The sequence below is a fragment of the Harpia harpyja genome, chromosome 11, assembly GCF_026419915.1.
Source record: "Harpia harpyja isolate bHarHar1 chromosome 11, bHarHar1 primary haplotype, whole genome shotgun sequence".
NCBI classification, from domain to species: Eukaryota; Metazoa; Chordata; class Aves; order Accipitriformes; family Accipitridae; genus Harpia; species Harpia harpyja.
Genome location: NC_068950.1, coordinates 38379441 through 38394512, shown reverse-complemented (window position 1 = coordinate 38394512; position 15072 = coordinate 38379441). Strand labels below are relative to the sequence as shown.

Here is a 15072-nt window from a genome sequence, read left to right as displayed (position 1 = left end):
TTTAGCTTCCGACACCTTTTCTCTTTCTTCTTCCAAAGGTATATCTCACAGCCACAAAGGAAGGTAAAGAGGATCGGTCCTAGTGCGTTTTCTCCTAATCTGTGGTCTGTTCGTCTTTTCCTCCTTCAGACTGGTTGCTTTTCTCCACTCCTCACCTGCAGTTATGCTCTCCAGTTAAAGGATGGCCCAAGTGCTTCCATCAGCTGTGCAGGAGACCCATGTAATTTCTGTTTATGCACTGAAGCTCACATTAAAATCAGTAGAAATTAGGCATCTGAATACCTTTGATAATCTGTGTTCCATCTAACACTGTCATGTGTATCATGGTATATAGTATTTGCACAACAGGAGGTTATGAGAATAAATACATAAAATTCATTAAATTCCAAAGCGCAAAAGCATTATGGTGATGACAGCCATCTAACAAAGATTGTGATTTAACCCCTCAAAAAATCCAATTAGCACATTTACTAATTATTACTAGTTATAACTAATTAAACTACAGTAATCAAAATTTATTTGATTAAATTTTCCAATTTTGTATTTGTAATATGATAGCACCCCAAACGATCGGTTTCCCATTGTGCACTTCACTGCGCTGACACACCAGCGGATACGAGTGCCACCTTTGAGAGTTTACGGCCCATTTTGAACTTTGACAAAATGCAAGGTAATGACAGAGGAAATAAAAAAGATAAAATGAAAATATCTTTAGTTTAGGTGGCTTTTCAGCTATACATGTTGATGGCTCCTGTCACTGAATATTCGCTTAGTTTCTCTTAATAAAGAGCAGCTTTCCCTGCTGTACAGCCCAGGTGGGTAGATGATGTAGCAGGACTGGCTGGCTCGTTTCCTGTGGAACATCACTGCAGGACTGCTTCTTGAAGATTTCGGGTTTGGTTTTTTTCTTGTCACTCGAGATAATTCCCCCAAATCAGTATCTGGAACTGGGCTTTCAGCCTTCGATATAGACAGGCAGGATCCCGGGGTGGTTCTGTGTTGTTCTACTCCATTGCCCTGCCCCGTCCTGCCTCCCCACCCATGGTTTTGCCACCCCAGAAACCTTCATTTGCTTTGTCTTCATCGTTCTCATATGCCTCATACATGTGCCCTTTTTCCTTCCATATATTCCCCATCATGTATGTTTAAGTTATACAATGTGCAAGTCTGTCATCTTAGTGAGTCAAATTAATGCCTTTCTTGCACTGGTTTGTTTGGACAAAGGGGTGTTTCTCTTTAACACTCCCATGAATAGCCTTAAGCACTTGCAGATTTTAATTTCAGGAGTGGTTCAGTGAAATGAACCGTCTTTCAGATAAACATTCGGCATTTCTAAATACACTCCTTTTTTTTTTTTTTTTTTCTTTTCTTTCTTGTAACAGCCATTTACTCACTGATGCTCTGAGAAATGTCTTCTGCTCATGGTTATCTTCTCAAGTTCTGTCTCGTCTGGTTTTAGCTCACAGTAAAACTTAACCCAAAGGACAATGGGGAATAAAGTATAATACAACTCCCTGAGACAAATCAGGTGCAAAGCTGATTCCTGGGTTTAAATCATTAAATTCTACCTTCAGAAACAACAACAATAAATTTAAAAAGGCCAGAAGGGCCAATGCTGACTTTTCCAGCAAAATACTCCATCCAAAAAGCCAAATGTATTGTGGATTTTTTTCCCTGTAGAATCTGCAGGAAAAGGGGGCATTGCTGTCCTAAATGTGATCAGGAATCCCTCTTTTCCATCATCCTGCATCAGAAAATGCTTGCTGTTAGGTGCCTCAGGGGTAACTTCAAGAAATGGCTTGGGGAATAATTATTGGAGAGAGTTATCCTAAATTTCTTCTTAACCTTATCTGTAAGTTTTTCTTAGTCTTGTAGCTCTGGATGTTACTCAAGAGAACATTTTATCTGGTCCATTGTAACTATCTCATGAATATAAGTGTTTACTATTTTTGTTATGACTTTGCATCTGTAATACACATGATAGCAAAGAAAATTCATAGCTGAAGAATATATTCTGTGGATAAACGCAATTTTTTTTTTTGAAGTATCAACTTTCCATTGCATGAATGTCCCTCCTATTGTTGCATTGCCAAAATGGGAAAGCAGAGATCTGTGACTTTTTCCCTTTAAGGAGCAAAGGAGAGTTGTATCCTCATCTCATGCCCCAAAACCCTGGGATGGGGATGGTTTACATTCACACCAGCCTTCAGTCGCTGCTGTGGAATTCACAAATGCCGTGTAACCCTCATTTCTGATGAAGACTTTTTAAGTGACCCGGGATAAACCGTTGTCTGTTCAAACCTTGGTTTCTTGAAAAAGGAAGATGGCAATTTTGCCTTCATTGCAAAAGTATTGTGGAGATGCATTTATCGATGTCCAGTCGATGCTGCAATTTATGTAGGATTTAACAGCAAAGTTGTCGGCTACCTCAAGTTTTCTTGATGGATAAGACGACATTTTTTTAATTAATTATTAGTGGTATGACTATTCTATTTTTCTTCATGTGTTCTTTGCTAGTGCAGTGAAAGATTCTCTGCAAAATATTTTCTTCCACTTTTCCTGCCACCATTATGAATTTTCTTTTGTTGCTTTCTGGTGGACTTGAGTCATCCTCATGCTTTGCGTGGTTTCTCTAGAGGAAGAGATGACTAAAATAACAAACTGCATTAAAAAAAGGAGAACTGCTTTATCTAATGTTTAAAATTTGTCTAAGGTGTAACTCTGAACCAGAGAATATTACAATTTTGCCCTAATCTCTGTATAGGAGGTGGTTCCTCTTGAGTGTGAGCAGTATTAACAAAACACAGAAGTAGATACAAAGAGACATTTCATAGGATTACATCTGCTTCTTACCTAAAGAAATCTGGATTGCAGATTTGTTTTTAAGGTCTGTTTCAGTAAGAACAGTATTGTTTCAATGTGGTGTAAAGCTCAGTGGCACGCTCATTTACTTTTAGATGTGGCTCACATATTTCTGTGAGGACCAGGCAGTCATGCGTAGTAATTCTTCACATTCCTGACATCTTTTTCATAATCCACTTTTAGGATGATGATAACTGCAATGAATAGGGAGGAAATAAATTTTTTTTTTAAATGCCTGGAATTCATATTTAGATTCTAGTTGTAGAATCTATAGCATCAGTATTTTTTGCAGTTATCATTCAGATTATATAATTTAAACCTATTTCAAAAATTCTTCAGTGAAGCGCTCTGAAGGTGAATGAATCCTGTGCTCATCACAAGTACCTTCTAATAACTTCCTGGAGTTTTCTAGACAGTTTGTAAAATGTAAAATAAAAGCCAGTACTCAATTTCTTATAACTCTGATTAGTATATATTTTTAAGTGAGTTTTAACAATTTTTATTAATTTTTACTTTTTGAGGGTTGTTTTTGGTTTGAGTTGGGATTTTTTTGTGGCTTTTTTGGTTTGTGGGGTGGGTTTTTTTGTTGTATGGGTTTTGTTTTGGGGTTTGGGGTTTTGGGGTTTTTTGGTAAACTAAAGTAACTATATGTTAATTGCTAGCAATCTTTGATGCAGGGAAGAGCCTGTAGTTGCAATAGTTGCATCTGATCTTTCAGTTTTCTTTTGGGCATTACTGGACTTGTGTGACCTTTGAAATTCAGGTAGTGTGTGAAGTTAGGTGTGACAGATGAAGTTGCAAAACTTGAAAGTTAAATAGGTTCTCTGTGATATAATTCTTAATATTTTTTAAATGCTTGTCCTCTCGCAGATTACCTGAAGTCATCTTCCTTTAGTAAGCTGATTTGGGAAGACAGTTTTGGTTCTCACCATTCTAAGATAAATTTATGGTATGCTTATGGAAAGTCTTAGTGTAGATAGTACAAAACTTTTTCCTTTACGGTTACATTCCATGTATGAGAAGAGTTGGGAAAACCCCCGTGTATTCAAGAACCTTTCCTCATTTTTGGGTAACATGAAAATTGGAGCTGTTTAATTACTTCAACACCCCCTCTTCTCAGAAATGGTATATTAATGTAGGGTAGTTTCTGCTATCAGGTTTGAGTTAATTTTTGAAGGTATTCCATGAGCGTAGCACATAAAGCTTATCAAGGTCCAGGGAAGCCAGGAAGGAGAATGGGTTATTCGCTGGTTATTGTCCTTTTTACATTTTGCAAGAATTACTTCTATTCATGTCTTAGCTCTGCTGGACAAAGTGATGGTTTCTCTATCTTCTGTGAATGAAATTTAGGACACACTGATTGTAGAATAATCTCGGGTCCTGTTTCTATAAGGAAGAAGAGTTTCCTCTAAAAAGATCTTGTTACTTTCCAACTGGAGGTTGTATACTTTTTCCTGCAATTTGTCCTTTCCTCTTGTGGTCGCATGCTACTGTAGAGCTTTTTAACCACTAATATGTTAGAGTTTTGTTTGAGGACTGTCTTGGCACGTTTGCATGACACGATAATAGCAGTTAACGTGTGCTCCTTCCATTTAGAATTGAGATTTTGCCAAACAGTGAAGTTTTGGGGAGAAAATTGATCACTTTGCAAAATGATTCCTTTATGTGGAATAAACCTTGCAGATGAATGGGAAAATGAACATAATTCTTCAAGAAGCAGTAGGTAGCAGACTTTAATTTCTATGAAACACAGGGGACAGATTACCCCAGTGCAAGTGCTGTGTTACTGGTAACTACAGGTGGCCGTGCTGAGCCCACCAGCAGTCTCACAGCTAAATCTTATTGATTTTTGTAGGGACCAGTGCAGCCTCTGCAGGGCTCTGGGAGGATTATAAGATGTAAGAGGAGTAAGCATGGGGGAGCAGATGCTGTCTCTGGCTCCAGAGGCAGAGTATGAAGCTATTGATTGTACACTTTGCTTTATCAGACATCACCCCAGTGCAGTTATTCCAGCTTTCAGGGATATCCACTTCTTGATCCTCCACTGTGTGGATGATGCCTCGCTTTGTCATTCGCGTATTTTTAGTAAACCTTTATTTCTTTGTGCTGTGATCGTTAATAAGATACTTTGCTAGGTGTGCTGGCTTGAAGTTGGCATGCTAACCTCATGTTTCTTGTCTGCCTGCATCCGTCCATTTGAGACGCTTGAGAGCAGGACTTGCTACTTTCCCATCTTTGTATAATATTCAACACTGTGAACTGAGGCCTCTGGATGACGTTTAATAGTCATGGCCCTGGATGGATACTGCTGAGGGCTTTTTTACCAAGGAAGGACCTGGGAGTGGGCCTTCCCTCGCAGGACAAGGTGTTACCTGCTGTCAGTCTGAGCGGAGACCAAGTTAACATCCAGCCTCATCCTCTAAACCACAGTCTGTCCTTCCCTATTACAAGACTGTCCAAACGGTCGGCTGCAGGAGTGAAATCCTCCCCAGGCCTACCCACACGTACCCCTCCAGTGACCCCCTCCCCACGTGGCTGGGGCGGGAGGAGGCTGCGATAAAGATGGCAGGGCAAAGAGCCTTGGTGCCAGGTCCAGCCTTCAGGCCAGGACTTGGATGTGCCCATCCGTTACATGGCAATTGAAATGTAGCTTTAGGTAAGTTGTAATTTTTAAAGGCAAGGTTGCCCTTGAGGCATTTCTGAACTCATTTCTCCTAGCAGTGGTTAGATGAGTAAGGCAATCCAATATTTTGAAGTCACTGGGGTTAAAGAGCGCTGGTGAACGTAAAGATATATATCATATTGGTCCACTGTTTGCTGATATTTTTTGTTTTCTTTTCTTTTTTTTTTTTCTTTAGGATGAACGTGAAGCCAGAGAAAATGTGAAAAGAGAGCAGGACGAAGCATACCGCATATCACTGGAGGCTGACAGAGCGAAGGTGTGTGCAGGGCGAAGCGATGGCACAAATGTCAGGACGGGAATCTCTCCACAGTTGGTGAAATCTCTGTGGTGCAGAGGACGGCCCGCCTTCAGTTCTGCTCTTAAGATGAGGCGGTTGCTGTAGGAGCCGTTGTTGCCCTCAGTGGTTATAAAATGGCACTAGACACAGTCACTAGGAGTAGCCTTGACTACATCTTTTTGCTAAAGCAGTCCTGGCCCCACTTAGTAACAGAAGTTGGGAAAGGAATGACAGGAAAAGACCACTTAATAAAGATCCTATTTCTTATATTGATTTCTACAGAAAAGTTGGGAAGTTTCTTTGCTTTTATAGAGCTAATGCACATCATTAAACACAGCTGTGGAAACCAAGGTGATAAATGTGCGATTGCTGTTTGTGTTTATTAGAGGGAAGCACAAGAGAGAGAAATGGCAGAGCAGTTTCGCTTGGAACAAATTCGGAAAGAACAGGAGGAAGAACGTGAGGTGGGATGTTTTACCTTTCTGACAACTTTTTGGATTCATGAAGCTTATGGACATTGCAACTTTCATTCAACACACATTCCAACTGTAATTCAAAGTATACTTTTAATGTGAACATCCTTTTTTTTTTTTTTTTTTTAATTAATTTCTTACCATATATATAAAACATAGTGCAGCTAAATCATTTTCATCCACTGTTTAATAGCTTTTCTGTTCTATCATCTGGGTCACAATTACATCATCTGGGTCCAAATTACAGCCAGATATTAGATAGGCCTGCTAACAGGAGATCCATGAAATGAGCTCCATAAATGGTGGAATCTTTGGGAACCTCTAATCTTGTTTCTGCAGGCACTCCTTTTAAAAATATAATACCATGGAGCCCTTTCATTTCTTCCAGGAACTAGCACAAAGCCTAGCTGCGATTCTGATCAAACAAGTGGCCAAATTTAATTTGGGAGACAAAACACTTTTAAAAAAAATTTTAAGAAAAAAAAAAATCCCAAAATGTAGAAAAATTTATTTATGGTACATTTTTAAATTTCTAAACAGTCTTCTACAGCACCTTCCTGAGAATGAAAATTGTGTTTAAATGAACATTTTGCATCTCTAGAAAATAGAAACCATGTGCTGTGAAGAGTACTGTTCCTCAAACTCTGTTATTTTGTAGATTCTCTCAATTTTGTAGATCGTGAGGGCCCCGGTACCTGTCAGAGACAGCTTCGGCAGCCTATTTCAGGATCTAGGCTAGCTGCTGTCCTAGCTGTGTGTCTGTGTAGGTATTTACATAAAGCATCATGTAGACGAATTTACTTACATTAGTGACTTCCTCTTTTTCATCTCCTGGCAAATACAAAATATGGTAAAAAGGCTGACATCACAGTCGATTAGGGGTTGTCCTTTGACTTCTAGGCATATAAGATTCTGTGAGCAGGTTGCTAATGAATACAAAGCTATATCAGCATCCCTATTAAATATATATATTTCCTGAGTATGTTTCCAATATTATATCAAATATAAATAAAATATAAATATTAGAAATATTTATTCATTTATATGAAATATTAGAGTTCCAATATTTTTGGTGGACTTAATCTGTGCTTTGACTCTCATGGATTATGGAGATTTGAAATTTGGAATTATATTCTCATTTAATTCTCCACTTAGCTAAAGTCCTTCGAACTCATGGAATCCTGATAAATCACAGCCTTGCTTATTCCCCCTCTACACGTCACTTAAATGTATACTTGATGTTTCAGTCTTGTGTACTTCGCTGATGTATGAAAAAATTGCATTATACAACTGCAAAAAAGTTGGCTATGAACACATTTATTATTCCCTGAGATGAATCCAATAAACAAACCATATGAGCAATGGATTTGCATATATATTTTTTGACCAAGATAATCGCATTAAAAAATGTGAACCATTTAAGCATTCAAGAACCTTTTAAACAGTACTGTGTTGTAAATACTAAATTCAGCCCAAACAGTAGTATTCAATGGTTTGGGAAAGATGCAGTCCACTTCTTTCTTATCCTACAGTACCTGATGACTTACTTAGCTCCTGTTGTTAACATAAGCCAAGAATGGAAGCCAAAACACAACTGAAGGAGCAATGCACAAAACTGGACTGAGAGAATTGTGTCAAGAATAATTGTAAGATGGCAGTTCTGGGAGGTTAATAGCAATCGAACATAAATCAGTACTGTAGCAATAACAGACTGTTGAGCAATCAGCTCACGCTCAGATTCAAGAAAGAAGTATGTTGTTCTTTTTTTTTTAAGTAATTTTGCATGCATAGAAACAATAATTAATTCTGCTTTATTTTATCTGCTCCTGAACCTTTTCTGATACCTTGGCCTTTTGGAAATTGTTTTCTTACGCAAGGGCTACAAGACTGGTCCATGTTATCAAAATATGCCTGGGCTTCCCTGTTCTAATGTAGATTGCAGTAATGAAAATAATAGGATCTGTTTGCTTAGTAGAACAAAAGGGATTTTAACAATAATGTTTACTAACGCTTACCATTTTCAAGTATACAGATTACTTATACTGAATTGTTCTGCAACAGTGTTTACTTACAGAAGTGGCTTTATGTTCAGTTCGTATATTTAAAATCTGACTATTGAGCTATTCACATACTGAACATCTTTTTATCAACAAACTGAAATTGCTTGTTCAGGTCCAAGAGTTATTAGTGTGATCCATCACATCATTGTTTTCTGACTTGGTTTGCTGGTACAGAATATCCATTGTAAATTGCCATTTTATGTTGAAGCCTTGGAGCCTAGTTACTTTGGGGAGCGACGCACTCTTTGCACAAAGAAAAGAGCTCTAATGAGCTACTGTTGTTTATTTTTCTACAATATAATTGGTTGGGTTCAGTAAATAATGTAGCATCTGTTGTTATACTGTGTGGGGAAATGTCAAAACAGAAAGATAGTAAGCAGGTGGTTGAGAATGGAGAGAGAGAAAATTAAAATAGAATCTATTTAAAATATAATCTCATAGTAGATGAGCAAAAATGAACTCAAGTTCTATGTATAAATATTTATACTGAGATATAATTTACTCAGAGGCTCGTGTGTAAGAAGTAGACTATTTAAAAGCCTTCGTAATCTTGCTTCTGCCCAGTCCTTTCTCTTTAATGTAATCATCCTCCATCAGTTTCTGTTGACCTTGGGGAGGGTTTCAAAGGCACAAATAGCAACTGTGTATCTTGAAAGTTACTTGAAAATCTGGGTAAATCCAGTGACTGACTGCCGCCTCAGTTTGGAAAATTGTCTTATAGACGTATTTTGGGGGAGGCAGTGTGGTCATGCTACTTCTTCCATTCATTGACATTCTCATTAACTGCTGCCTTAAGCGAGGTGATACTATAACACGGCTGCTTTCTAAGTATGATCTAATTTTTAACAGATGCCAGTGCCGGTCCATGAGTACCCACAGCGCTCAGTACCCTCAAAAATCAAGCCCACCTCGTTCAGCAATCTAATATAAGGCAACAATTTTTTAAAAAATACTTCTGATCAAAGTATGAATGTTATAGTAGCTCCCAGGGGCAGAGGACAGAGAACACAGACTCGGCTCCTGCCCTTAAAATCTTGACATCAGCAGTATACACGATGTTAGCAGGAAGACAATCATACACATTTTCAGACGTGTAATGTCATTGCAATTTGGGGGCTGATTTCATGCAAGTTGTTGCAGAAAATGTGCACACCTGTGCTTGGAATCATCTTCCTGGAAATAATAATAATTGCTCACTTTAAGTCTTAAAGCTCCCTTTTCTGTTCTCAGAGTTTTCTTCTTTGACCATTCCTACTTTTATATGTACTCTATGTATCTAATGTACCTTCATGGTATTTTTAATTATGTCTTTTAACAGTGTTTTAGTTTATTTATAGTAAATCCCCTGCGTATATTTCTTTTTACTCTGAACTGCCACTAAGGGTCTTGTCTTTGCTGCAAATGGTCAATTACTCTGTGCAAGAGGAAGGCAATTTGATAAGTGCATTTAAATAAATACTTTTACTGCCTTTTAATTTATACCCTTTAAGGAAGCAATTGGCCACTTGACAATTAGTCTCTCATTCAAATTTTTTCCAAGGCTTTCTGCCAAATGATTAAATTGCTTATCCCCATCGTGCATTAACTGTAGACCTAATAATATGTGTTATAAAGAAGGATTTATTTTAATTAGTTGTCTGGTGGGCTGTTATTAAGGAATGAATAAAAATGATTTTGTCATTGAGATATAAAGCACAGCTATGGCTCTGGAGCACTGTGGCACATCTTGAAGTTCTAGAAGAAATAAAAAGAAAAGCTTTCTGTCCTTCTCTTCTGTTCCTAGCATTGCAACCTAAATGGTTATTTTTCCTTCCTCAGGCTATCAGGCTCTCTCTTGAGCAATCTTTGCCTCCTGAACCAAAAGAGGAGAGCACCGAGTCCGTCAGTAAACTGCGTATTCGGACGCCCAGCGGAGAATTTTTTGAGCGACGTTTCCTGGCCAGCAGCAAGCTGCAGGTTGTCTTTGATTTTGTAGCTTCCAAGGGATATCCTTGGGAGGAGTACAAGCTGCTGGGCACCTTTCCGCGGAGAGATGTGAGTAAATGTACCTTTCCAGAATAAATACCACCACTTCTCACTCCTGTATGTTAGATGACCAGTATGTTATAACATAGAAGGTAAAAGATATGCCTGAATGTGTTAGAGTGCTGCCAAGCTCTGTGGCTGTAAGCAAGCCAGGTGCTAACCTACCAATGCTATCGTATGTCACATACAAAACCGCGTTGTGAAATCTGTTTCCAGTGACATTGTAAAAAATCCTCCGCTTCTGAAACAAACAAGTTGTGGACCATATTCAATGAAAACTGCATTAATATGCTGAGCCAGCATTGCTCATGTCCTGTTTTGAAGGAAGCCGCATCGCTATTAGTACACTGTTTAGGTCTGTTACGGGCTGGTACTTCTGATTTTTCTGGTTTTGCCATTTTGATGCATTTTTATGTTATGAGCAAGGAAGGCTCAGTGTCAGATAGTATACAGTTATAAGCTAATCAGTACATTCTAATAAATTATTCATCCACCTGTTACATAATACCAGTAACTAATCATTTATATCTCCTACCTTGAAATTCTAATGATGTACCTGCTGTGACCGATTTTCAAAATCAATACTGCTTACTGCTTACAAAAGCCAATTAAATTCTGTTGATTTATCAACAGATATTTATGTGCTGGTTACTAAGTTTCTTTGAAAATATACCTATATTAATTATATAACATACATATAAAACATACCTATATGTTTTCTGCTCTATTACAAATTAACTTTCATTTCTTGTTTAGCCATTGTTACAGCAAATGTAAATAAATGTCAGTGGGTCCAACTGTGCAGCAATTACCTGGGGCCTGACATAAAAGGCGAAGGTAACAGGCACTACAGAGATGACAGTACAGAGCCAAGCAATAATGGGTGAAGTTCAGCAGCTTTTTGGCCGTGCTGCCTCAGTACTGCAAATGAGTGGGGGCAGCTCTGGGTCAGTCGGGGTTTTGTTTGCTGGGGGCACCTCCAGGTGACTGGTTAAGCCATTTTTCATCAAAGGAGCTCAGTAACTTGGGTTGCTTTTCCATTTTGTTTCTCATCACTGCCCCTGGAGGAAGTTCACTAGGAGTAAGGCTCCGATTGGTATGTTTGCAGTACTGTTTTGTAACAGGTACCTCGTGCTTTGTCATCTTACCTGTAAGTTATTTAAAGTGGCATAAATACTCCAAAGGGGAAGAAAATAATGTCCTTAGCAAGCATACAACCTTGAGAGTGGATGCAATTTCTGACAATTTTTGGCATAACTCTGTGAACAGGATTGTGGTGCTTACAGCTTCTCTTCCACCTTGTCTTATATTGAGAATCCTAATCAGTCAGACTGAAAAGCAGCATTTAAGGAATCCATTAATCACTAATTAACTTTACTCCTTAAGCATGTAATATCATTTCCAGTGGAACCAAAGGCTAGAAGAGTCACCTATGTTTCCAGAATTACTGATTGTTAGTTTACTTGACAGAAGAAAACCAATCTTTTACAGTCTAAACAATGGTTTTGTGTATTTTAAATATTTTACAAGTCATACCTCCCTATCTGTAACATATTTATATCTCAGTACATATAAGTATATTACTCTAACTTTTTACATTTGTTTTGTACTTTAGACTGGCTGTTTCTGTACATAACCACATTATCATCATTATTAATTTTAGTCCTCTGTAACAAACTCAAAAATTGATCAGATGACTCACATAAGAAAAAATTTTAAAAGGAGTAGAAAACAAAAAAGACCACTAAATTAGAACAGGCTGGTATTTTCAACACATTTGTGAAACTGTCAGGGAGAAAACACTGAGGCCAAGAAAGGAGAATTTAATGGCAGGATACGGAGCTGTTAGTCTGTCACGTGGGAAGCAAAGACCCTGTCATCTTTTTTCTACGATTCCAACCTAATAATGCTATGTATGAGGAGTCACATAAATGATTCATGCCAATTGACTCAGTGGCCGTGTATGAATCCGGTTGCTATTGTGACCATCAGAGCTACAACAGACAAAATACAATCCCCAGGGGTTTGCTAACCACTGAGAACTATAAATGACATCTGCAAGTTCCCCAGGTTTGGAAAGTTGGAAGTGTGCACTCCATAGACAGATTTTAAAAAAAAAAAAACAAAAACCAAAGTCATTGATGAATGCCTTGGAAGTACAGTAAAAGTATTATTCATTGCCTTAGGCTTCACGGTATGTAGTCTCTTAAAGATACACTGTAAGTTGCCAAGACCCTTCTGCTATATGATACGTATCACAAACATCCATTGAAATCTGTGCAACAAGAACAGAGCACTTGGGATGCTTGTGCTCCAGAAAACAATAGCATTTAAAATGTATGTTTGTATTTAAACTATACATAACATTTTTGAAAAAATATGTTTGAAAGTATCAATTACTTTGCTGGAGTTTTTTCTGCAATAAGATGAAAACATGTCCTCTCAAGTTAATATTTTTTCTTCTATCCTAATCTGTATTACAATAACATACACACCCCCCCCAAAACGTTTCTGTTTTATCGAAACAAGGGGGTTATCTTCAATCAAATCAGCATTTTCTTGTGGTAAACTTGTTAGAGCATTTTTACCCGCTTTTCAAAGCTATCAGTCCTGATACAGTGTTGTTGAGGTATTTTTACTACTTTGGTAAATAAAAATTCATTAGTTCTTAGTTCTATGTTCCAGTTGCTTACACAGATATCCTTAGCTAACTTAAAGTTGGTATCATAACCCTACTGTAAATACAAACTTCTACACATGAGTAAATACACAGATTAACCTTTTCCAGACACCACTTGTAGATTTTAAAGCAGCAGTGACATTCCAAAGCAGTTAAGCACATGCAGTCACTTGTTATTGGGTCTTTGTCACCAACTGTGTTGTTCTTTCTACTAGCACTGAAATTAGATATTAACCACCTTCTCTCTCAGAACCTTAACCAAGGCAGCACTGCATACTGTACCGATGAGTGTGTATCACACAGGTGAACCTGGGTCAGCAGGTAACTTGTACCTCCAACTTTGAAAACATTTGGCAAGTGCATCTTTCGGAGTGAAAAGCTGTATTATAAGTTCTTTGTGTTATTCCTAAATGTGTCTGCAAAGGCTTTATGGAAGCAAATGTGTGCGCTATTTAAATGTATATGCTGATTTTAGAATTATAGTTCCCTTTTTTCCAAGAATCGCTCTAATCTTCAAAACACATTTAACTATAACAAAAAGAGCTTACCCTAAGCATATTAGCATGCTCAGTCAACCCTCTTTTAAGCATTTCTGCTAAGTCCCTTTCTCTTAAAAGCCTTCCCATACACTAATTTCGAGAGTCCTCTGGATCTGCCAGCTGCAAGATCCACCTTTTCCCAGTACCCTGGAGATTTCCTGGAAGATCAGTTCCTCACTTCCTTCTGTGGTGGAGATCTGCAGAAGTCTTCCTAAAACTCTTTAACATCTTATGGAGTGGACATTTCACCACGCTTCAGGCAAGAAGCTGAAGTGTACCAGGTCTAGCTGAAACTATAGGAGGAACATGCAGAACAAATTTACCCAAACTGGGCTTCAGCCACCCTACTAGGATTAATGATACGTGAGTGAATGTTTTATGGTATCTCTCAGAAAGGGAGGTCCTGGCATGCTTTCTCTTTTGAAAGACTGAATTTATTAATTTCTTCTGAAAAATCAAAATTGCAACCTATAATTTCTTCTGCTCATTTCTCCTTAAGGTGGAGCATTAGTTATGTATTTGAGAGTATGCCTTTTGCAGACATGGTATTAGAGACTTAAGCTCTTTATTTACTGTATCTGGAAGCCCTGGTAAGCCAAGACTTCTACAGTATTTCACATTTTATTTTCCTGAGCCACAGCTTAGGATCAGGTGGCAGTTAAGTCACTTAAGGTTATTTAAATGCATCTAAAATGTTGCTTAATAATTCAGAACCAGTTTGCTCTGTTTAGAGTATTAAGATTTTTTAAATCCTTTTAATTAACCAATTTCAACAGCAGTTTAAATAAACAGAAACAAAAAATCTGTCTCCCTTGAAAGGGCAGAAAATAAATTTAACTCAAATTGCGTGTCAGTTTAAATTGGGTATGATCAGGATTTCAGTAAATTTAGGGCCAGCCAATTCTTAATATTATATGGGAGTATAGAGTAAGATATTCCTCCAAACCTAAATGTGATCATCCATTCCTCTGCTCTGGCAGGAGTAATCCTCTTTGATGCCCACAGTAGTGAAAATAACGCCACAGGACAGTAAGTTTAGCTGCAGCACTCGGTACACATAGTCACGTGAGCAGGTAACTATCCTCTGATGTTCTCCAAAAGGTGATGTTAGAGCATGACCCCTATATTGCTATGCCAGGTGGTTTGGCAATTTTGTGTATCAGTTCTAGAAGCCATTCTTTGTAAGGACTATTCTGCATTTCACCCAGTGCAAACGACTTCCTTCAAATAACCTACTTTTAAACTCATTAGGTGGTGTTTAAAGTCTTTAAATAGTTCATGAAATAGTTATATGTTCAGGACCATCTCAGGCTTTTAACATTCTTTCCCCTAATCATCATCTTGATAGAAGGATGGAAGAAAGATGTTACTGTGAGAAAGGATTCATGCAGTGTCATGGTTATTCCTAACAGCACTTTTAGTAACTTCACAGAAATCAGGAAAGTAGCTTGAATATCTGTCTTACGGCAAAGG

General features: G+C 37.9%; 1 protein-coding gene across 1 annotated transcript in view; it reads left to right on the top strand.

The window, feature by feature from the left end:
• The window catches only part of FAF1 (Fas associated factor 1), a 173472-nt gene that overhangs the window by 147616 nt on the left and 10784 nt on the right, over positions 1-15072 (top strand). The window contains exons 16-18 of the mRNA XM_052800638.1: positions 5721-5801; positions 6209-6286; positions 10174-10389. Of these exons, the coding sequence (XP_052656598.1) occupies positions 5721-5801; positions 6209-6286; positions 10174-10389 (375 nt within the window). The remainder of the gene's footprint in view (positions 1-5720; positions 5802-6208; positions 6287-10173; positions 10390-15072) is intronic.